The sequence below is a fragment of the Pygocentrus nattereri genome, chromosome 18, assembly GCF_015220715.1.
Source record: "Pygocentrus nattereri isolate fPygNat1 chromosome 18, fPygNat1.pri, whole genome shotgun sequence".
In the NCBI taxonomy this organism is placed as follows: domain Eukaryota; kingdom Metazoa; phylum Chordata; class Actinopteri; order Characiformes; family Serrasalmidae; genus Pygocentrus; species Pygocentrus nattereri.
The window spans coordinates 27,239,163-27,263,099 of NC_051228.1; the positions used below are offsets into that span (position 1 = coordinate 27,239,163).

Below are 23,937 nucleotides of genomic sequence, written 5' to 3' on the forward strand. Positions count from 1 at the left end.
AGTTAAAGAATCGTACATTCCTGTAGCTACTCTAATGTAGACACTGAGAATTTATCAGGCATCAGGTTAATTTGGCAAAAATCATGAGCAAGTATGCTGAGTCATAAGGCCAAAATATACATCAAGAATGACTCAAATGTTATTCGCCCTCTTTTTGTGATTAGAGGTACGCTGAGTGGTCTAAAACACACACGGGTCAAAATATGGCTACTTCCGTAAAATAATGACTCAAAAGTGTCTTCCTAAAAAACCGAGAAGCTCCATGGTGTCCAGCCAAAAAGCTACTCAAGTACTGAGTCCACTAAAGAACTGCAGGAGAACTGGTACATCCACCATCTATCAGCATACAGAGGAATGGCAGACAAGAACATAACAAATGAAACACATAAATCGCTGTTGTCTGGACAAAACCTCATATCTCCATTTTCTTTTACGATTTTCAGTTGATATAATAGAAATAACACATTGTTACATTGTGATGAATGAAACAGATATTATCCCAAATTACTTGGAAAAAGTCTACAGTTTACTCACATTAAAAGTGGAGCATGTTTGTTTTTTCCCTCTCCTGTAAAGTTCTCAATTTGAAGATATAAAGTTTTGTTCTGACAACAACTAAATATACTTAAGCAGAAGCAAAAGTATGAACATTCTCAGGAAAGCATAAATCCGCTAAAGCACGTTCCTGAATAAGCGCAGTCCCTACCCACCTACCTGTTAAAGGCACAGCTCCATTTAACTCTACTGCCGTTTCAAAATGGCTGCATAAATCACTGAGATGTAAACAAAGTCATTCTGAGTGGCCTAACACGAAATGGTGTGTTTTCTTGAAACTTAACAACCCAGATACCCTTACAGTGGTGGTAACTGGGGTTACAAAGCAAATATAGACGTTCACTGCCCCAAACCACCAGTGAACCTACACGTGTCTTCAGAGCTCCTTTAGTAGTACCTTTGAAAATAAAGGTTATTTTGCGTGTTATTTTGGCTTAAAGCACCCTGCACGTGTTTCAATAAAATATGATTTAGACCCAAACCGTATATTTAAACTAGTGTAAATCAGAGGCATCAGAGGCTGAGCTCATAACGATTTCATGTCAATCATTTTCTGTGAGGGAGTATTTCGAGGCCTTCGGCTGTCTGCTTCCCTTGGAAGTAGGCGAGTGTTTAAGGGACCATAACAAAAATAAGGGAAGAGGGTTAAAAAGGGAAAAGGTGTTTGAAGCAGTCGCTCTTCTCGACGCATCCGGGGAAATCCGTGCCGCCGCGGGGACCGGAGTCACGTGGTGCGCAACTGCGTCACTCCTAGTTCAAAGTTGAAAGTCGTAGCTTACAAACACACTGCAGCAGGCTGAGGCGGTATGGCGCTCCTCGCTGGGTGTCGGGTCTTTTCTCACGCTTTTCGAGGCCAGGCGGCGAACCTCGACGGCGTCTGCACATTGCAGGATGTTATGCAACGAGCTGTGTGCAGCCTGAGACGGTACAGCTCGGAGTCTAAGGCGGGGGAGGAGCTAACCGTTAGATATCTAGACGGAGGTGACTCAGGTAGCCGCTTTACGCCGTACAGAACCACAGTCTTCAGTATATCTGCGTCTGCTGCCTGATAATTCACTGTTATACGAATGTTGTGTGGCGGTTAAAACCCTGAAGATAAACTGCACGAAACCTGTGAGCTCTGCACTCGTTTGAATAGGAGAACTGGGAGAACCCCGCTGCACTGGGTCTCCCGGGTCTACACACGGTCACACCTGAGTCCTTCAGTCTGTCAGCACCAAATTGTCCAAGTTGTCAGTCGTGCTGAACCCAGGCTCTGCCTCAGGCTCACATGCCATATAAAGGACTGTCCTCCTGCTCAACCTTGCAGTGGCTTGGTTGATATGAATGTGTTTAAAGAGACATCCATGCCTAGAACTAGCATTTAATATGGTGTTTGTCATGTTATGTCATATTGTGTAGTGCATTTGAATCCGTAGCCTGACCGCTTTGACAGAATTCATGATTCTGTATCGTTGTTGTTTGTCAGTATTCCCTGAATACAGTACCCAGCAGGCATTATGCAAATACAATTCTGAAATCTCTCCCAGCTGTGAGAAAGAAGCATGAGTGCTAACCACTGAAGTAAAGGCTGATAAATACAGCCTTGCAGTCGTATTGACTTCCTAGCAGGAAAAAAACAGGCCGTCCTCAAGCATCTGCCCCAGGGCATTGGCTGTTTTTCAGAAGTCCCTCCTACCTTCAAGAGACATCATCAGAAGTGGTTTTTCGTAGTCCATCCATCCGTTTTCTAAGCCGCTTCTCCGTCAGGCTCGCGGGGGGGTGCTGGAGCCTACCCCAGCAGTCTTCGGGCGGAAGGCAGGACACACCCTGGATAGGTCGCCAGTCCATCGCAGGGCAGACAGACAGACACAGACAGTCACTCAGACACTCACACCTAGGGGCAATTTAGCATGTCCAATTGGCCTGACTGCATGTCTTTGGACTGTGGGAGGAAACGGGAGAACCCGGAGGAAACCCACGCAGACACGGGGAGAACATGCAAACGCCACACAGAGAGGACCCCGGTCACCCGGCCGAGGAATCGAACCTAGGGGTTTTTCATAGGGTTTAAACTAAAAACACGTTGTTGCAGAGAGTATTGTGACACCAATTTAGGAGGCAGGTAGGCATGTTTACAACAGATGAAGCAATAGTTACCTTTTTCTTTTCGGTTGGAGTGCCCCTTTCACAAAGCCATTGGTTTGGCTGTGCTCTGTCTGAGAAGTAAGAAAACCAGTGGTGTCCGTGTTCTTCTGAAATGAGATATGAGGGTTTGTCCTGTGTTGTGTTTAGAATTAGGTCTGATTTGTGGAGGAGATGTAAAACAAACAAACAGAGTCTGGTTTAATTTCATTTAAATCAAACCTGAAGGTGTGAACAAGAGAAAAACGGGAGCTTGAATTAAAAAAAAAAAAAAAGATGTAAAGTTAATTTAAATGGTTTGTCCTGCTTCATTTCTGACCTTAGGGCTGTCCACTTGGTGAACCTCACAGGGCCTTCTCTGACTGATTCAAATAGCCCATGATATAGAAGTGTAATGTAATTTAAACTGGGCTAACAAACTAAACAAAACAATGCCTGATGACTAAACCTATGACCTGTTTTTGTGTCTTTTGTGTTTTTAGGCATTGTTGTCTTTGGGGTGAATCGACCTAAAGCTAAAAATGCTATCAGTAAAAACCTTGTGAAGATGGTGAGTATAATGGACCTGCACATCCTGACTTGCAGTTTTAGGAGTGAGTTGGTGAGTTATTTTGTTCTCATTGCTTCCCTTTCTTTAGATGTCTGAAGCTGTTGAATCGGTGAAAAAAAACAACAAAGTGCGCAGTGTCATCTTATGCAGCATGGTGCCTGGAGTGTTCTGTGCAGGTATTTTGAAGATTTTTTTTTCCCCAGTCAAAGAAACACATATTTATGCATGTTATGTGGTCACTGACTTCTTATTAAATAGGACAGTGCAGATAACGTTTCCTTAGGAAGTCTTTCAACACCAGGAAAGTTTTACACCAGTTTTATTTTCTTAGAAAAACATTCTACATCACTACATGAGCTTCACTGGTACTGAGACATGCACGATTGTTAAACAGGTGCTGACTTGAAAGAGAGAGCCAAAATGCATCAGAGTGAAGTCGGGCCTTTTGTCTCCAAGGCGAGGGCACTTATTACAGAGCTAGGTAAGTAAATAGCTAACTGCAGTATTTATTTTGAAAAGGCCAGTTTTTTATGTGTTCATATGTTCTCTGTATGACTGCATGCACTGAGCCATGAAGGTTTTTTTGCCCAATATGTAAATAAATAATATCTGTTTTATAGTAATTTTATGAATGAAGTGAAGCCCCTAGCATTTCAAAAGAGATGGGACATAAAAACACCATACATAGCCTTACTGTGGGTGTTGAGCTATTCCTCTTTTTCCAGCTAAAATGTCATTTGGAGTATGCCAAGTACATGATTTTAAACAGGCTCACATTCTGTATTGGACATTTAGTGCTCTGTAGCCCACTCTAAATTATGCCTGTAATGTTTTAAAAATGTGTCATTTCACAGTCCATTTAGAAGAATTCTAGGCCATAGCAATTCGTGATGATAGTTACTAACCTGCCTAACCATCCCTTGTATCAGTTAAGGTAATTAAAGTGCTCATAAAATCACCAATTTGAAATGAAAGTGTTTGATGTAGTATGTAAACAGTGATTAACATTTCAAAACCTGCTGTTCACAGATCAGTCCATACAGACGCCCCAGTCCATACAGTCCATTCATGGAAACTAAGATGCAATAAACAGCCCGTTTTGAATTGTCATGTCACGAAAAAAAACACACACCCCCATAATCAACCTATAGCAGTTTAGCCCCACTCATTCATGGTGAAGTCATAAGGAGTGTTTTAGTCTGAACCTCTTTTTGAATGAGCTGCAAATCAAAATAGAACTAATTGACATATGTCGTAAAGACAGAGTAACAAAACCATCTTATTTAATTCTACAGGATAAAGAGAGGTTTAAAAATGGTCAAGTAAAAGGAATGATGGCACTTCTTGGTTGATAAAACCATACAAATGTAATAAGTGAACCCCAGTGAAAATTAGAATACAGGAAAAATAGATAAGATGTGGGCCTTTTATGTTTTGTTTTTTTTTTAACTTTTTATAACTGGAACAGTGTCCAAACTTTTGCAAATGCAACAAATACTATTTTATTTCTTAAGTTAAGCAAATATAACGTGACTGTGCATTAACATTTTCAGATTTTTAATGTTTTGCTGCAGAGCTTGTGCTCGCTTCAATACAATTTAATATAAATATAAACAAATATTTTGGCCAGGGGTGCCCAAACATCTTCTTCCAACTGTGTCTGTGTGTGTGTGTGTGTGTGTGTGTGTGTGTGTGTGTGTGTGTGTGTGTGTGTGTGCGCGCAATTATGTTTATAGATGTGTCCTGAGAATATTGACTCTCCATTCACCAACTGGTCTTAAAAAGAAAAAAAAATGTAGATGTTACTTCTTAAAATCCACTTACAGTTTTCACGAAGATTCTGACGTTCACTGATGTTTTCTTATTTGGGATTTGTTCTTCACTAAGAACAGAATCTACTCACACTGAAGAGCACAACAGTGCAAACAGTTTTGCAGTTTAAGAACACGTCATGACTCTGACAGACTTCTGCAAGAACAAATTTAAGAAAAAAACTCAGGAAGTTATTGATGAATGAGGCCCATTATTTTATAAGTGTGTGATTCATCACTTTTAAGATAATGATAAATGAACTAGACTTCTAATTGCACCACTTAATATTGAATGGATTAATGTGGATGTTTGCACAACATGGTAGCTGTCAGCTTTGCATGCAGACTGTAAGCAGTAAAATAGAAATGTGTAAAAAAAAAAAAAAAAACTTATCTGTGTTGCCTTACTAAGATGAGAAGCCTATATGGTCAACTTGGTGGCTTCTGTTTCTTGGTAGCTTATCAAAGTATAATTATCTTGTGAGATACTAAGAATTTTATTAGTCTAACGATTGCATTGGAAGCACATGTCTGTTAAGCAATCTGTCTTGAGCTATCTGTCTGTGGGGACTAGGTTTTTCTTTGCTTCCTGCAGAGACATAAATGGGTTCATGAGAAGTTTAAACATTTAGCAAACCGCATTTAGAAACAAGTTTCCTTTGGTTGCAAAACTCACAGGTACTTTCAATACATGGATTTTGAGCATCTAATTAAACATTTTAGCCAGTCCCAAACAACCTCATCTAGTCAAATCTAAAAAGACTACTTTCTGTATATAGTCCTACTTGGTATATAACCTTATTCTATAATCCAGTTTCTTTTTATTACTGGATTACATCTAAAATTGCAACCAACCCTCTAAACAGAGCTATTGCACCTTTTCAGTAATGCGGATTACATTAATGAGGAATAATTGTTAACTATTATGGTAGAGTAGTTCTTATTTTCTGTTAGACAAATTATAATGAAGTGGCCATGTACTGAAGTAGTGTTGGTGTTAGGGAAGCTACACTGTTAGAAATAAAGGGACCATGCAGGTACATGATTCGTTCATCAAGGTACAAACAGTGTAAGCGTTCCCTCAAAGGTACAACAGCGGTTTTAAGGTCCAATCGTGTACCATAAATAAGTTTTCCCCAGTGGAAAAGTAGATATCTTTTTAAAAACTAATGTTTTAAACAGAACCATTTAGTAAAAAGCCTGGAGACGAGGCGGGGTGTGTGGAGTCAACTTAGAAAATATCAGTTATGTTCCCTGACTAAAGGTACCACCCCAGTGACAAGAAGGGTACTGCCCCAGTGACTTTTTTTCTGAGAGTGTACTTCTCCCATCAAAAAAAGCACCACGTCTCCACTGAAAGTATGTAATCTAAAACAAAGAAGCGTTGCAAGAAAGAACAGATATTTTAGCTGAAACTAATTTCATAGAATAACTGAAGCAGGATCCTGAAAGATAGTCTTCCTTCCCCATTTCAGTTGCAGTACATATAAATTCAGTTAACGTGACTACAATGCTGAGGTTCCTGTATTTATTTATACTGTCATTATCCAATAGCTACACGGTTCCATCTCATTTTTTTATTGAAATAAAGCAATTCCAAGCTCCAAAATGCAAAAAGAGGTGCAAGTCAGTGCAACATTGCTTGTACATAACTTTCTGTATTATTTTAATGCTCAAACTGGGTTTCCAACCTGACAAGCATGACACAATCTGTTGATCTTCATATTTCTCTGCTGCGTTTGTCATCGCTGTCATCAGAATGACTAGAATTACATCAGAATTTAGGTTCATTCTTATAGTTTTATTACTCACTTCCTAACGCAGATTCAAGTATGATATTAAAGAGCTCACGTCCTACAATTTTCTAGCATTTGTCTTTTTGCGTTTAGGCCCATTTATGACTTTGCTTTTGATGTATAAAACCACATTTAAAAAAAATCTTAATTCATTTTTACATGACCATTTTCCAACCTCTCTTTATCCTTTAGAATTGAATAGGCTGCGCTTGTTACGGTGTCTTTCAAGGCTGATGTATGTAAATGAGCGGTGTTCTGATTGGGTGCTGTGAATTGTGCCTCATACCTAGAGCAGTCTGGGCTGAAACACTCCTTATAACTGAACAGGCTGGTGGATGTACATGTCTTGGTTTTTCTGAAGGCACAAAAATCATGAGTTCAGAATGGGCTGTTTTTGCAGCTTAGCTTTCATAAATAGACCTAATGGATTGGGTCATCGATCGTGCATTAAACTTTATTTTAAAAAAGTGTGGCAAGGTTGTTTGTCCATGATACAGGACCTTCTATATTGTTTAGCTTGTTTCCACACTATGAGTCAGTTCAACATTGATTATGAAGTCTTAGTTACTTGAATGCTATGTACTAATTTTGAGCCAAATTTAAATCTTCTTTGCAGGGGTGAGATGTGCTGAAAGCCTTTTGTGTTATTCTATTCAGTACTGCGGTTGTGAAGAGTCAATTGATAAATGCTAGAGTTGCACCAGTACTGATCCACTACTCACTTAAATGCAACATCAGTGTTGGCGCAACCCTAACATTTAACAAGACTCTTCACTCTTCAACTGCAGTATGAGGATACCGATACCTATGATCAATACCATGAAGCAATTACTGACGCACACACCCGCTGCTACGCGTGTGGGGTGACAAACAGCAGTAAAAATGCTCATGACAACATTTATAATGCCTTTATTTCGCAGGAAGGTGATGATAGTAGGTGACGTACCGGTTGGAATTCTCCCTAAGGCATTAGCTTCTCCAGTATACTACAAATAAGTCAATTAAGAACATGCACTTAACACTATAAACACATTAATGGGAGCAGCTAAGCCACTCTTCTTTCAGTAATCATTCATCTCAGTAGACAGTTTGTCTGTGTTAATGTTGGTGCAGGTTGTTATTGGAAGAGTGAACATCAGAGAGACATATTTATGGATTTGCTGGTTCTCTTGGGGGTAACGATAGCCTTTTGCCTTCATAAGCCTTTACCTTTAAGACCTGGTACTACAGTAGATCCGATGAATGACACTGTGAACAACTGTAATATTTACTGACCTCCAGTAGAGTCTGATGCTCTGAGATATAGGCACAATTCAAAACATATGCATGAGAAAAATGACTTGAGAAATCTGAAAGCGAAACAACATTAGGGACCCTTTTTCCTGAGCTAGAGAAGCTGCTGTGTGCTTACGTTCATAACTGTTTTGCTTTATGTAATATAGTCCATTTACTTCAGTTGTAAAATATGGTTATCACTAATTATGTAACAGTAAATTATAATTGTGTGTACGTATGTGTGTGTATATACATGAACAACAAACAAATGCGTTTTTTACGCATCTAAAATAGTTTTACACATGTGCATGCACACACACACACACACACACACGTGTATACACACACACATACATACATACATACATATATATATATATATATATATATATATATATATATATATATATATATATATATATATATATATATATATATATATATATATATATATAGTCCAGTATCGCAATGGAAAAACTGGTATCTGTGCATCCCTAGTAAATATTAATTCAAGGTAGGTTAATAGACATGTTCCTGTGGTACGCCTGGCTTTAGGCAATCTGCCCATGCCAACTATCGCAGCTATTGATGGAGCAGCACTGGGAGGAGGACTGGAGATGGCTCTGGCCTGTGACATCAGAATAGCAGGTAAAACATGCACTATTAAGTGTGAGAGCTTTGATGTTGATTATAATAATTAACTGTTTAATGCAGGGATGGGTGTGATTAATCAGATTTACTGGTATTGGATCTTTTCAATAAGGCATTTGTAGTTTGGAAAAAGAAACTGTGTATTATAAAACAATTTAATTTAATGCTTCACATATCTGGGGGGCTTCATTTCTAAAACTTAATTCTAAATTTGTTGTTAACAGATTCTTGTCTTGTACTTTTTTATAACTTATAAAAAAACTCAATAAATCACAAGCTATAATGACTGTAGCACATTGGCATTGCCATAATGAATTGTTTGTACATTAGGTTGTAAACTTGCCTAGATGTGTGTGGACACAGTAACATTTTGTAAACAATTACTTGAATGTAAATTTTCACACATGATGAAATTGGTGTTTTATTAATGTGACCTCTGATTCTTGCCACCATGGCTGTGAACAGATCTGTGATATAAACTCAGTAAAGCATTTCACATCAAACCACACTGAATGATTTGTTTACATCTTAGCTGTTTAATTATGCAGAAATTTAGAAAATTTTGATGGAAGTTTTCTTTAAATATCACATACCTGAAATACAAAGGAAGAAAAAAAATAATTCAACCAAATTATCAGGTACAGATTGTCTCTTATGCTGGCTGCTCACAACAAAGTCAGTGTTTTGTTGTTGTTGTTCCCCCCCCCCCCCTTTTTTTTTTTTTTTAAATTTATAGCAGTATAAAATATTTTCTCATTGGAATATTAAAGTGCTGTTTGTTTAAGAATGCTGAAATTTCAATAGCACAACAATGTCCCTCAAAGTTTGTGTTCACTCAGGTCAATGTTAAGGCAATACTACGTTAGCCCACCTATCCTACTTATAGGCTTTAGAGATGGTAAGACCCTAAATAGTAATGTATGATACATTGTGGCTCCTCTTTGATTCCCCCACTGTGAGTGTGTGTCTGTATCCCCTCTGGTGAATTAACACCCACATATTGTACTGCACTGACAGGGAACAGATGTCTTCACTCTTGCTTTCTCAGCTCACACACCCAAGTTTGGACTTGGAAATCTGCTCCTGATGCTTTAGCACGTTTCCCACTTAGCAGAAGCCACACACCATATGCTTTCACACCAATTCCTTTTAAAACCCATTTCTGTGGCAATTTCTGTAACAAAAATATTTTAAGGTGTTATTGTTGTTACTGAGTGACACCGAGTTCCTTTTTTGGAAATGTCCTAGAACATATTAGAGACACATTTGACTTGTTTGTCTTCATGTTTTGTTCAACCCACTCACGTTGTGTTAGTTAGGCTGGGAAATATGTTGATTATGTCAAAGTTTGTAGATGCCTGTTAATCCAAAGTTTATTGTGAAATCAGGGGGATTTCTGAGCAGTTTGTCCCACTTTGCAGCAGTAACAGGCTCTACTCTTGTGGGAAGGCTTTACACTAGATGTTGGAACATTGCTGTGAGGACTTGATTGCATTTAGCCACAAAGAGCATTAATGAGTAGGATAATTAGTTCTGCATCACAAATGACACTCCAACTTGTCCTAAAAGTATTGACTGAAGCTCCATCACTACAGAGCCCAGTGCTGTATCACTTTAGTTGGTGCTTGGCATTAGACATGATGACCTAAGACTCGATGCCCAATCCTATGGGCAATACTTTTCTACTGAGATTGTGCAAATTGTGTTAGTAATGCGTGCAACTGAAATTCTCTAACTAGAAAGGGTGAATACTTTTAGAATACTTTTATGCCTTAGAATCACATGAAAAGACATATATTGTAATGTGACAGTGATATTAAGATATAACCTTCATATGCTCTTTTTCCAATTATTCCACTTTGTCTACAGCTACGTCTGCCAAAATGGGACTGGTTGAAACAAAGCTAGCCATCATTCCAGGGGCGGGTAAGTCAAGAGCTTTTGATGTCTTATTTCTTCAAATTAATTCTGCCATATAAAACAGCCTTGATGTAGTTCATGCCTAATATGGCCAAAAAACATTTTTCTTAGAAGACCCATTTACACTCTCATGGATAATCTCTTTGTTTTAGCCTGGTTAAGATTTTCTGATGACTGTGCTTGGACTGAGCTCCAGCTGAACCTGCAATGCACCGACTTTGCTGTGCAATTTAAAATGCAAATCTGATGCATCAGGTCAAACTTTTTTTTTCCAGAGAGTATCATAGACAGAACCCAAACTGTAATGTTTGTTCTGTACAGTTGGGTATTTGTGGAAGAGAAACAAGGTAGACACACCTAACTGAATGTCTGTCTTTGATTATTGGAGACATTTTGATTTAAAAGCTTATGCAAATGAAATTTAAGACAGATCCAACATATCATTGCTTTTAGAATAAAGCCTTTTATTTCTTTTATTTTGGGTAACAAAATTTTAAAATGCCAGCAGATGTTTACATTGTCTGACAATGTCATGACGAACAGACAAATAGAAATTGGCTTAATATTTTGTTACAATAACTTGCATTAAAAGTTAAGAATGTTGTTTTTTTTTTTCCTTTTCTTTTCCCACCCTGTAAAGTCATGGTTTATGTATTTGTTTGTTTTTTGTGACTCACACACACTGGCTTAATATTTTTTTTCTTATTAGCAAAAGAACGGTAGCCTTTAGAAGAGTAATTATTAATACATGGAAAATGTTGAAAATAACAAGCTTAATAAAGAATTTGGTTTACCGTGGGGGCACAACAGGCTTGATGAATCATCTCTAAGATGCAAGTATAGTGATACTTATCTCCCATGTGTCCAATTCACACTGCCTCAGACTCATGCAACCACTTCAGGCAGGTGTATCAGCTCACTTTCTTCCTTCCTTTTGTAAGTAAACAGTTTTAAACAGTATCAGCAGGTCTAAGACTTGACGGCACAAACAGCAGGTCTGTTTACCATATTAAAGATACCTCTCTGCACAATGTTAGTATAGCACTGGAGCTGCTGTGAAACTACCACATCAACAAGATAATTTTGTACAATTGTTTTTTAAAAAAAGGTTCTAAACTGGGCATCCCTGAGGACTCGCTTAAACCAGTCCTCATAGACCCCCAGACAGGGCACATTTTTGCTTTATACTTATGCATTGTGAGTTGGGTTTGAGCAAAGATGTGGACTATCTGGTAAGTCCTGGATGACCAGTTTTAAAGTGGTTTAGAACACTACAGAAAGTGGGAATGAGAGATTGGAGTTCATGCTTCGCTCACATACAAATGAAAATAGGCTCATGTGTTGTGTGTTTAATGTATTGGATGTGACTTCCCTTAGATCACTGAATACTCTTCAGATATAATTCTTTTAAGTATATACAAGTATATACTTTTTTTCTTCTTTTCATCGTTCCAAATGTGCTATTACATTTCATTTCTTCACTTTTGTTGTGCGATGTGTAAAATAAAAAAAATGGGGGGAGGGGTTTACTGGAACCCTGCTACACAACATTGATGTAACGATGACGTATGTTACATAATATATGTAAGTGTTATCTTACCATCACTATCTCATGACGGATGTCACAGTGTGATGTCATAGCAAAATATTTAGCATGTAAAATAAGCGGTCATGACATCCAACTTGATATGTCATGACACAGTTAATGGTAACATTGGTATGTTTACATGCAAAGTTTTTTGCCAATCTGATTGAATACTTTCCGAGTGCAATATAGATAAAGACAGAGGTATTTATATGCTCACTCTACTTAACGGTCTGATAGAAATCTCCATTGACATGCACACTACAGTTGCAAAATTACATGCATATGCAGAGACCCACTAAGTGTAGACAATCAGCACCACATGAGTCCAGTAAGAGTTAGACGAGCGGCCATGAGGAGCGCTTGTGTTTTTAACTGTTTTATAAATTATATCAGACTCAGGAGAACATTCTTCACACGTACTGATTAAAGAAGGCCGAGAGGAAGACGTCGTGTTCTGAGACACATAAGCTGGATGTCAGTCCCACCGCCGTCTTTTAAAGTTTGAAGTGTAAACTTTGTCTCCTCTGCAGTCCAGTTTCTACTAGCACCATGCTGGATGTTGTAAACTTTCTCTGTGATGCGATGCACATGCACAGAACATACTTAAACTTTCCATTTGGGAATGTAATCGGATACAGGTGTTTACACAGTTATTCTTATTCTAGGTAACAGATTATTTACAGGATTGCTCACCTCGTACAGTCAGACAGAAATCGTATTCCGAATATGCCTCAATCTCACTAGTCTATTCCACATGAGGTCTGTATATGGATGTATTTTATTCAGATTGAGCTATTAGTCAGATTATTAAAGGATTATTACACTGCATGTAAACCTGGCTGTTGTTATATTCCTGAAGAGAATCGCATATATGTTACATCGCATATATATTGCATATATGTTACATGTTTCTAGCATTATTATGCCAATTATATTTAGCAGGGAATAAGTGTTACCAAATAAGGAAATCCCTTCTGTGAGTAGGAGTATCTGAACTTTTGTAGTGTAGGTTCTCTATTTGACTCATGCAGGCCTGCAGTGTCCCTCTAAAGTCTTATTTCTGCTCCAGCATTTTTTTATTTCATGTATTAAGTGAGAACTGTTGAAGTAAATGACTTCCATTCCATGTCCTTCACTGCTCGATGAACTTCGGCTCCTTTTACAGCAGGCTTGATTCCCTCAGCTGTTTGGGAGGGGTCAAGACATGGATTGTAGGTTAGGGGAAATGGGTCAATCCATGTCTGCATGCGCTCCACTGATGTTGAGTCTCATCCAAGGAATTTTTAATAAAATAAGATTACTGCTCCAATTACCTCATTCTAAAAATAAAACCATAGCCCAAGCTACCAAACAGAGCACTGTCTGTTTCTGGCATCTAGACCAGGAAAAGGAGGACAAAGAACACAAAATAATGATTATTCACAGCCACATGTTGAGCAGTCATAACTATGAAGTGTGATTTACTCAAGTTAGCTCTTTGTTTTAAAAGTGACTGTTTGTTTTTTCCTGAGGGTTATCGAGGGCTCAGTGCTCTAAAAAAGCCATTTGAAATGTTCACAGAGGAAATGACATTCAGCATAACTTTCAGAAGGTCTGGGTTGAACACGGCACCTCCATCGTGTCTTTTTCACAGTGAAAATGCCAGTATTTCTCGCAGGCTGAATGACATTGATAATGTTGGGGAAGGTTTCGTGTTTTAATTAGGCTTGTGGCTCAACTCAGTCCGTCGTTGTAGGTGCCACCTCACATGTACATTCAGGTGCCCTTTGTTTTTCTGTCCTATTCTGCCCGGGGGACCGGGTTCGTGACATTTCAGCAGCTCCTCCTCCTGACTCTGGCTCATGCTTCTGAGCAATTTCCCCAGGGAACTGATACGAAGCACTGCACTATTGCTTACAAGTCCTGTTCCGTTCTTTATCGTTTTATAAATAAGGGGGTGGTGTGATAAATTTCATCTGAAAGGTTAGTCACTCACACTACTAAAGCCAAGCTGTGAAGCACAATAGGGTTGCCTCGGAATTGTAATTACCTTGTTTTGCTTAGATGGTCCCATTGTGACTGATGTCATTCCTTTGGATGAAGGTTACAACATACCATGGCGTAACTGTGCATCACAACTTATTTACATAAAGCACAAGGGAGAGCCATCTGTTCTCTTTAACTTCCTAATTTTTCCACATCTTTATCTCATGGCCAGAGAAGCGTATATTTCAGAACTTTCAGTCAGTGTTTGTAATAATATATAAAAACAATCTTCAGATAAAAATGCTGCTTAGAAATTATACAAATGTTGAAGGTGGTCTATGGAATGGGGGTCAGAAATGCACCCAGGCCTCTTTTCATTTTGATTAAAAAGCATTCTTCTTGTAAGTTGCTTTGGATAAGAGCGTCTGCTAAATGCTGTAAATGTATTGAAGCATAGCTTTGGACACACATCTCAGCATGAACCTTCATCAAGGAGAGTTATGACTCAAAAACTTGGATGCAGATATATTAGAGATAAATCATTAACACAGTGGTCTAGATGTCTGCGGACTGGAAATAGCTTGACATATTGAATCAAATATTGAAAATACTTTTGGGGTATTTCTTAAAATAATAATGCGATGGGAAACCAGTATTGTAACTTTTATTTACTGTACTTAGTTTGTATCCACTTCAAGTTGTGTACACAAATTATTTTGACATTGTACTTTTAAATATGAACACACATGCATGTATTAATGAACAAACACATTTAATTGCTATAGGAAAAAGCATTCATACACCACAGTTTAATAATATTTGTATTTTGTTGCAAAGTCACACTGGGCAGCCACAGCTTTGAAACATATACAGTAAGAAGTAATTTGCTGTTTGCAACAATGTGGATCAACTTTGGCCTCTTCCTCTTGGCAAACTGTCTTCAGTTACCCAAGTTTACAAGGGTCTCTCTTATGAACTCTATTTCAAAATCTTCCATAATTTTTAAATGGGATTCAAGTCAGGAACAAGCACTTTAACCTTCTCTTTTAGAAACCTGTCTTTTTCTTTTTTTTTTTTACCTGAGTTATGTTGAATGTGTAGGGTCATTGTTTTGTTGAAACAGTCATCCTCTCCAGATCCGCTCTTGACCAATGAATTGAAAGTCCCCTGTAATACATCACTGTCCGTTGCTCATGCTTTAGTACTGTTTGCAGAGTAGCTGCCTCATATCGTGATGCTCCCACCTTCATGCTTTACTGTGGGAATGATGTTCTTGATCATCGCAACCCTTTTTTTCTCCCAACTTACAAGTTGAATTATTGCCAGAGTTCTGTTTTTTTTCTTTTTTCTTTATTGAGGAATAAAAGCAAAACAGACATATCTAGTAGTTCCACACATTCAAAAGCTTCCTCTTTTTTTTCCCCCCTTGCTTATTTTCCACAAACATGTGCAAATTTTAGATGCACATCTTTGTGCTTTTCTTTTAGCAAACGTTTTGTGTGGGTTGTAGGAACAGAGATGAATGTGGTGAAGTTCGCTGCCATTTGTTCTCTGTGTAATTGTTGATCTTGCTGCATTGCTAAATTTCCTTAGGGATTAATAAAGTATCTATCTATCCCATCCATCCCATCCATCTCCTGCAACTGTTTCTGAGGGACTGCTGGCTTCTCTCTTACCTTCCTTATCATTAGTCTGAAAGCATGTTATACCGAAAAGCCCATGAGGTATTTTATAATTTTCTTGTTAATTATCCCGTGAACTGAAGATAACAAAAGTTGTTATCTTAAGTTCATGAGTTAATAATCTTATGGTCTCAGAATAAATTATACTAAGATAATGACTTAAGCATCTTGAGATCACAAGATAATTAACTTGCTATAATTTTCTGGATTGTTATCTTGGGACGTCCATATTATACAAACCGTGTTCCAACAGAGTTGGAACAGTGTGTGAAATGCTGATGAAACCAGAAAGCAGTGATAGTAAATCCTGTATTCCTTTTTGTTCAGTTGTGGTTTTCAGCTTTTCCCCTTGTGCACCAAAGCTTCACTGCATTCCCTGATATATATTTATTTTGATGATGATATGCACTGTAGAGGGTGAAATATCTAAAATCTTTGCAATCCATGGCTGAGCAATGTTAGTTTTAAACTGTTGGATTTTTGCTGATTCATTTTTGGCCACCTGGTGAGCCTCGACCCATTCTTACTCAAGAGTCTAGGCTCAATGTTTTCCTCAATGTTTTAGTGTTAATTGCCTTTGTCCCAACATTTTTGAAAATGATGCAGTTATCATCTTCAGAGTCATTGTATATTTACAAAAAAGAATAAACTTGAAGTAAAACACAACGTATCTTGCCGTTGTACTGTTTTTGCTCAAATGCAGGTCCAAGTAAATTTATACATCACTGCTCTGTTTTTATTTGCATTTTATCCACGGGCTCAACTTTTTTGGAGTTGGATTGGCAAAATCTTACATGGTGCATCTGTCTGAAGACAGATTAGTTGTGGAACCAGTTGTACTTACAGAGATGTTTAAACTCTTTGCTATGGTTATTGTATAATTCATTATTATATGTGAAAACATTACTGACATATTTTTTAAATGATAAGAGATTGCAAACTTTTAAACAGTAGAGAACCTCTGATACACACTGACTGAAACCTCAAGGGAGAAGTCAGGCAGTGTGTTTTTTCAGTCTGTCTGCTGTGGCATGAGTCTGCCTCGTGAACTATCGCTGTCCATTTGCTGTGGGTCAGTGTGAGCAAATCCAGTGACAGTGAACGCATCGCCCCACTCCAGTTCTCTCCTGCGTGAAAATAGGTCACCAGAGCTTTGGCGCTGTGCCAGCTGTTTGAGATGTATTCGATGCGCTCCGGGTCGCTGGAAATAGAGTGAGGCTGAAACGTCAGCGCCAAACATTTTTTCGTTTGGCAGGCGGGCCGCTCGGTGCCCTGGAACAAATTTCTGAGCTGACCTGTTATTAAGCGCAATCCATCTGAAAGGGAGACCAGCCGAGTGCCTGAATAAGTTCTCCTCTTCTCGTCTCTTCTCTTCACCGTCTCATCTTGTTCTTCTCTTCCGCTTTCTTTTCTCTCTCCTTCTTCTGCTGTACTCTTCTATTCTGCTCTTCTCTCTGTTTCCCATCTCTTCTGCTGTTTTTCTCTTCTTTGCATTTCTCCCTTTCTCATTTCTCCTCTACTCTTTATTTCTTTCTTCTCATTCTATTGCTTTCTCGTTCAGGTCGTAGTAATGTGGGCCTTGTGCTTTTACATCACTGGCTAGCCCTCTTATCCTGCTCACTGCCGGGTTGTTTCTCAGCAGGAAAGACTGAGGAAAGTTTCATTTGGGCACAGAGGAGTAATCTGAGATTAGTTAATAAGAAAGTTCAGCCATTGTTTCTTCTATAAGGGAAACAATAGTTTGCTGACTTCATACAAACAGGGCACTTACAGGAGCTTTTAGATACATGCTCTGTGTGTGTGTGGTGTGTTTGGGTGTTTGGGTTTTTTTTTTTTTTGGTGTCACAATGACAAACATGTTGTTGAAAACTGTAACTTGAGGCTTTTGGCTTTTATGTAATCAAATAAAATTACAAAAAGAGTTATACTTCCTTAAAATTACAGTCTGATTAGTAATAGATTAATTGCAGATCAGATTAAATCACTAATCACAGTTAAAGAATTGGAAGTTGGATTCAGTTGGAAGAATCGCTAGAAATGGAAGCGGACTACAGTTGAATTGAACACGGCTGCCTCTTCAGATGAGCTCATGAGGTAACACTAGAGCTATTTTAAACAATTTTGGATGCTGTTGAGGACGCGTCATCTTCTACAGACAGTCTTTTCTGCTCAGTGTGTGATGGAATTTCATTCAGTGGAATATCATTTCATTGCTTATGGACCTTGCTAACATCAGCTGTAGTAGGTAGCCTAGTTAGCTATGAAGCCATTACCTGTGACTTCTCAATCCCATCCTTACCAATGTGGCTTTTCAGTTCACTCACATTAAAGGCACTTATGTTTCGTGGGTGCACAGTGCAATATAATGTGCATGTTTACTCACATTATCACATTTTTGCAGTTCTGTTATAGCATGAAATCATTGTTTCTTTGTTGTTGGCTTGAATATTTTCTTCATCTTACTCTGAGTGAAAATAAAGAATATCAGATTAGTGATTTACTTGTATTAATAATTGTATTAAAATGACTCCAAGTCATTTTAATCCTCAAGACTCCAAAAGTCCTCAAGTACCTGTACGTCTTCCTTGGTAGCAATAAATAAGATTAAGGGACCCTTATTAGTTCCACAACGGGGAAATTTCACCTCTGCATTTAACCCATCCGTGAAGTGAAACACCACATACACTCTAGTGAGTACACTTGCCTGGAGCGGTGGGCAGCCCAATCCGCAGCGCCTGGGGAGCAGCTGGGGGTTGGGTGTCTTGCTCAAGGACACCTCAGTCATGTGCTGTCAGCTCTGGGGATCGAACCGGCGACCGGCTGGTTCCCTAACCTCATGACTGCCCATAATAATGATAAATTTGCTAACCATATTCATTAAACAGGTTGTCGCGGTGGTCCTGTAGTCTGATTTGCCCGAGAATGTAGTCTTACCAATTTCACTGCTGTCTTATTTAAAGAAATTTGTTTTTATATTATCAAGTTTTTTTAAATAAAATTCTTACCACTAAACCATCAAAATAAGAGAAAGTTAATTACTAATACAGTTGATGGTGACAGTGTGAATCTGTTTGCAACTGCAGGACATGCGCCTTAAACATGGTTTGTTGCTGCATCTGCCTGCAACAAGAACCTCTTTTCCAGCGTCTTGGCATCTCTCAAAAATTGGCATTGACACAGGTCAATGTGTGGTTGTGAAGGTAAGAGTATCTAGAATAGTACTTAACTGGTTGATGGAATTTGTGGATGCAGAAGGGAGAGTGAGGTTGCCTGTGTTGTTCGGAAGGTATTATAATATAAAATAAGTGATGAAGAGAGGGGCAAGAGCTTGACGTCAGTGTCCCTGTCCTGCCTTTTGGAGTGGCACTTTTGAAATGGGCTCCCTACTCTATTCTTGCTGTACTTCTTCATTGGTTATTTAACTGTTACATGTATGTTGCCATTGCCATAAATTGTCATATTAATAATTTGATACTTTATTCAGTAATGCCTTATAAAGCATAAACTTGCATTACAACCTAGACTGTGTTTTTAGATGTTTTGTGTGATATTTAAATGTTTGGGAAGAACCTAGTCGAAGAAGTTAATATATTCTAAATGTATTAACTAAAATTACTAAAATGATTTATTGACTTTTGATTTATTTGACCTACCACTTTTGCAAACGCAAGGCATTCTAAAATAATATTCTTTTACAGCTTTCTCAGCTATTATAGAAACATAAACTGTGGGGACAAAGCCTCCTATCATTTTTCAGCTTTGGACATAGTTTGAAAATGCCTCTTGTTCTTTATATTGTGTGTAAATTTGAGAGAGAACGGACCAAAACAAAAGGCACAAAAACACCTGGGAAAATAAATCCGGTTCTGCTTACTTACATTAAAAGTGAAGTATGTTTGTTTCCTTACTCTGCAAAGTTATCATTTTTTGTTCCCACAGCAGTGAATACATTATGGAGTTAATGTTTAAAGAGAGTAATGTTACTGTTTGAGAGCTCTGTTCACCATTAAAATTTTCTGAATTGTTTTACAGCTTACAAGAAATTATGTGAAACCTGAAGCTGCAAAAAACATTTTAGTGCAGTGCCATAGAAGAGACACTTTTGCAGGCTATGCTAATGTTAACCAGGTGAACCAGGGTTGCCAGTTCTCATGGTTTTAGGCAAGAAAGTCACAAGTGTGGGTCTTTTCTCAAGTTCTCACGCTGTGCAAAGAAACCTCAAGTCAGCCAACAGACACACTCAACCTAAAATTGCATTGCAACCAGAGTGAGGTGTGGAGTGAGGCAGTGCTGCTTTGAAGACAGAGTGTGGACTGGCTTTACAAAGTGGGAGCATCACGATCCTCTCTTTCTTTTTCTGTCTCCCCAAGATCACTGATACTGTTATATTCCATTAGTGTAACACCTGCTGAATTTCATAGCTAAGCTACTCATTTTCAGGAATTTAGATTTCTCTTTGATTAATTTTATATCCTCGCCATCTGCAGCCAACGGTACTGTGGTAGTCATTTTAAAAGGCAATGCATGTCAAAATTACTTCTCTCAAGCTGTAGCAGGATTACCTTACTTAAACTTTCTGGGAAAACAGAATCTCATTACTTCTAAATGACTTTCTAAAACCCAAAAAGTTTTGGTGCACAGTTAATGTATGATTACTGGTCAAATAGCATAGCAAATAGCAATTTGCTGATTTTGGCAAATAAGCTGTAATGTTCAAACTTTTACATATAACTAGAACTTTAAGTTCAGAGGACCTCCAGATAATATAAAGGTTCTATGACAAAGATTTTCCTTAGAACTGTATATTCAAGCCAAGAACAAGTCAGGAAAGTGTCATTTTAAGAGTTAAGCATCATCAAATCATTTTATACATGTACAGTGCAAAAGTATTCAACTAGCTTTAAAGTGATGAGATTCTTCTGAGTCTTTGATATTTTGCACAATTTTACTTATGAATCATTTTAAAAAAAAGTTGACCCTTTATGGATAAAAAATGTGGTCTCTCAAAACTAAGCATCTGAGCAAGACAGGGAAGCCACAGAAAGGCCAGCAGTCACTTTGAATGATCAACAGAGTTCAGCAGCTGATGTGAAAATAAGATGCAATTGTATAAGATGTAATGTGTGCTGCAAACCTAATGCTGCCCCCTTTTCAACAAACACTGCGTCCCAACAGTGAAGTATGGTGGTGGTAGCATCACGATGTGGGGATGCTTTTCTGCAGTGGGTATATTGTTAAAATTGAAGGACTGATGATTGGTGTAAAATGCAGTAAGATACTGCAAGACACTTTGCTTCAATCTGCTTTAAATCAAAGCTTTATAGAAACTTCACTTTTCAGCAGGACGGTGATCTGAAGCACAAGGCCAATTCTCAATCCAATCATGAATCTTAGCCAAAAAGACTTGCAGTAAAAGGTTCTACCAAATGCTAGTCTGAAGAGGTTGAATACTTGCAAGCAGTATTTTTTTTTTTTTTTTTTTTTTTAACAAGTAACAACAAATAATGAATTTTGACTTTGAAAGCTTAATGCAAGAGCATTCCCATTTAAAAAAACACTGTGTGGCACAATCTGTGTTACATGTAATCCAAAGGAAATGGTTTGCTTTAAGGGTGGACTACTTTTGCAAGGCACTGTATATGTCATAAAACAGGTTTGCCATTAACAGCAACTTGTGAATGGTAGGATAGTTTTGAAAATAAATGAGAATAAAAAGGTGTTAACTGAATGATTGATTATTGCTGTAGGGAATTCCTCGAAATCTGTGCAACGTGTTCTGCAGAAAGAGAAGATTAACAGTTGTTGCCCAGCTTGTGTATTATGAAATAATGCTGAAACTCTCCACTGCTTTCATTGACTCCATGACTCATACTCTTCCTAGGAATTGTAGTCTGCAGATTTTGTGTTCAAGTTGTTGATAAGACCATATGTGAGCAGTTACAGACATGAAATGACTTGATTTCATAATCCCCTCCAAGTGCAAGATGGCTCTAGTGATGGCAGCTTTAATCATAGGCACCATCTTTCAATGCTCTCTCATGTCTGTTAGTGTTTTAGGAAGTGCTAGACCTCCATTTACAAATGCCAGCATGAGTATTCTGAAGAATTAATTTCTTGCAATGTTCTCCCATTCGTTCTGACGTAACTTTTTGGTTGCACTTCTGCAAGTTTACTCGGATTCCTGGAATTGAAACAGCTCTAATTTCTCACATGTCATTGTTTTTAGGGCTTGGTCAGTTAGAGATGAGGAGCAAGTGTGGGATTTATTGTACGTTGTATTATATGATAAGGTCACATTGTGCTACCCAGCATGTGTTTAGTCGAAGCTAGTGTTGCACCAACTGTATTTGTTTTTGACGCTGGAACATTTAAATACAGTATCAGCATTATAATATAGAAAAATGACACCTTGAAGCAATTTCTGACAGGCATGTGTGTTTCTGACTAATGCACAAAAGCAACTAAAGCAAGGGCCATGCTGGCAGTGCTGGATCAGTTCAGGTCAGTAGATAGATAGGCCTTGAGATAGAACAGTTATTAATTAAAGATTAATTATAGCTGGTTTAATTGAATTCATCATAAGTTTGTTAGGCATCCTCTGCACTTCACCTCATAGCGCAACACATGTGGCCACTGTAATTAATAGAGCAAAGATTAGAAAAAATCATGTGTGGGAGCACTTTTAATTAGAGGGCGATAATTCCAAGCAAAGTTTGTGAAAAGCGGGTGGTTGACCACAGGGGCACGTACGATGACTCATTTTAAATATTTAAGTGTTGTAATCCATGTGTTCAGTCATTAATGCCACCACCTCCTTGCAAACATGAAACCATTTCTTGTTGGGGGGGGGGGTATTAAAGTTGTAAAATTACAAGAATAAACTTGAACAATAGAACAATATTTCAAGGATAAAGTTGGCTAATTATAGGGGGGCTGCCATAATGCATTAGGGTCTTGGGATCGATCATTTTGATTATCATTCTTATTGTCTTCTGTGAAACTACATGCCCTCTTTAAATCACCAATTGCTGATTGTTATGCTATTAGCTATCTGGTGCTGATGTGCCAGGAGAGACAGGGAGACTGAGTATTTCTTTGTGCTAGAAATTAATACGAGCTCTACCAACTCCTTAATGTCCCATGTTTTAACATGAGGCGGGTACTACAAGCCTTTCGCTACAATATTGCAGCTTTTTCTGCTAATATCCCACTTCAGAGTCATAATTCTACAACTTTATTATTGAAATATTATGGTTTTATTCTCAAAATATTATGTTTTTATTCTTGAAGTCTACTGTTTTTAATTTTTTTTTAACAGTGGCCCTAAAATGCTGTCATATTCTACAGCTAAATAATTAACAAACTTTCTGGTGAAACTTTCACAGTGAGCTTGAAGTTCAGTTGCATTTAATGCATATTTTGTTGAACGGCACTGAAATATATATACTGAGCATGTTCAGAGCATCTGCAGTGGACCATTCAAATAGTGTTATGGTTAACAGTGAGCCACAAGAGATTGTTATAGTCGTTAGCTACATTAGCTTTGTAGTGCAAAACTAAAGAAGCAAATGTTGAAAATCAAGCATCAACCACATTTGGAATTCGGATGGGACAAAATTAAGTGAGTCAGATTTTTCTAAGAACTGTTCCTTTAATTGTTAGAAGAAGGATGGTTGCATTTCAACAATTTTATATGGTAATGTGATATTGCCACAGAAATCTTAGACCCTTCTCTTTACGTCAGTGATGACCTCGTGGTGAAATGGCACTGCATGATGCATGTACCTGGAGAACCAAACATTGCCTAAAACCACAGAACAGAGTTTTTTTGATACTATAGAGTAGACATAAGTATCAACATCCTTTTAACAGGGAGAAACAGATGTACAGTGGGGTAAAAAAGTATTTAGTCAGCCACTGATTGTGCAAGTTCTCCTACTTAGAAAGATGAGAGGTCTGAAATTTTCATCATAGGTACACTTCAACAAAGAGAGACAAAATGAGAAAAAAAATCCAGGAA

At 38.0% G+C, this 23,937-nt stretch overlaps 1 protein-coding gene across 1 annotated transcript in view; it reads left to right on the forward strand.

Moving 5' to 3' along the window:
- Positions 1-1,297: 1,297 nt before the first annotated feature.
- The window catches only part of auh (AU RNA binding protein/enoyl-CoA hydratase), a 45,792-nt gene continuing 23,152 nt past the window's right edge, over positions 1,298-23,937 (forward strand). Inside the window, exons 1-6 of the mRNA XM_017697350.2 lie at positions 1,298-1,545; positions 3,162-3,229; positions 3,318-3,405; positions 3,624-3,710; positions 8,667-8,759; positions 10,632-10,688. Coding sequence (XP_017552839.1) covers positions 1,362-1,545; positions 3,162-3,229; positions 3,318-3,405; positions 3,624-3,710; positions 8,667-8,759; positions 10,632-10,688 — 577 coding nt within the window. The 5' untranslated portion in view covers positions 1,298-1,361. The remainder of the gene's footprint in view (positions 1,546-3,161; positions 3,230-3,317; positions 3,406-3,623; positions 3,711-8,666; positions 8,760-10,631; positions 10,689-23,937) is intronic.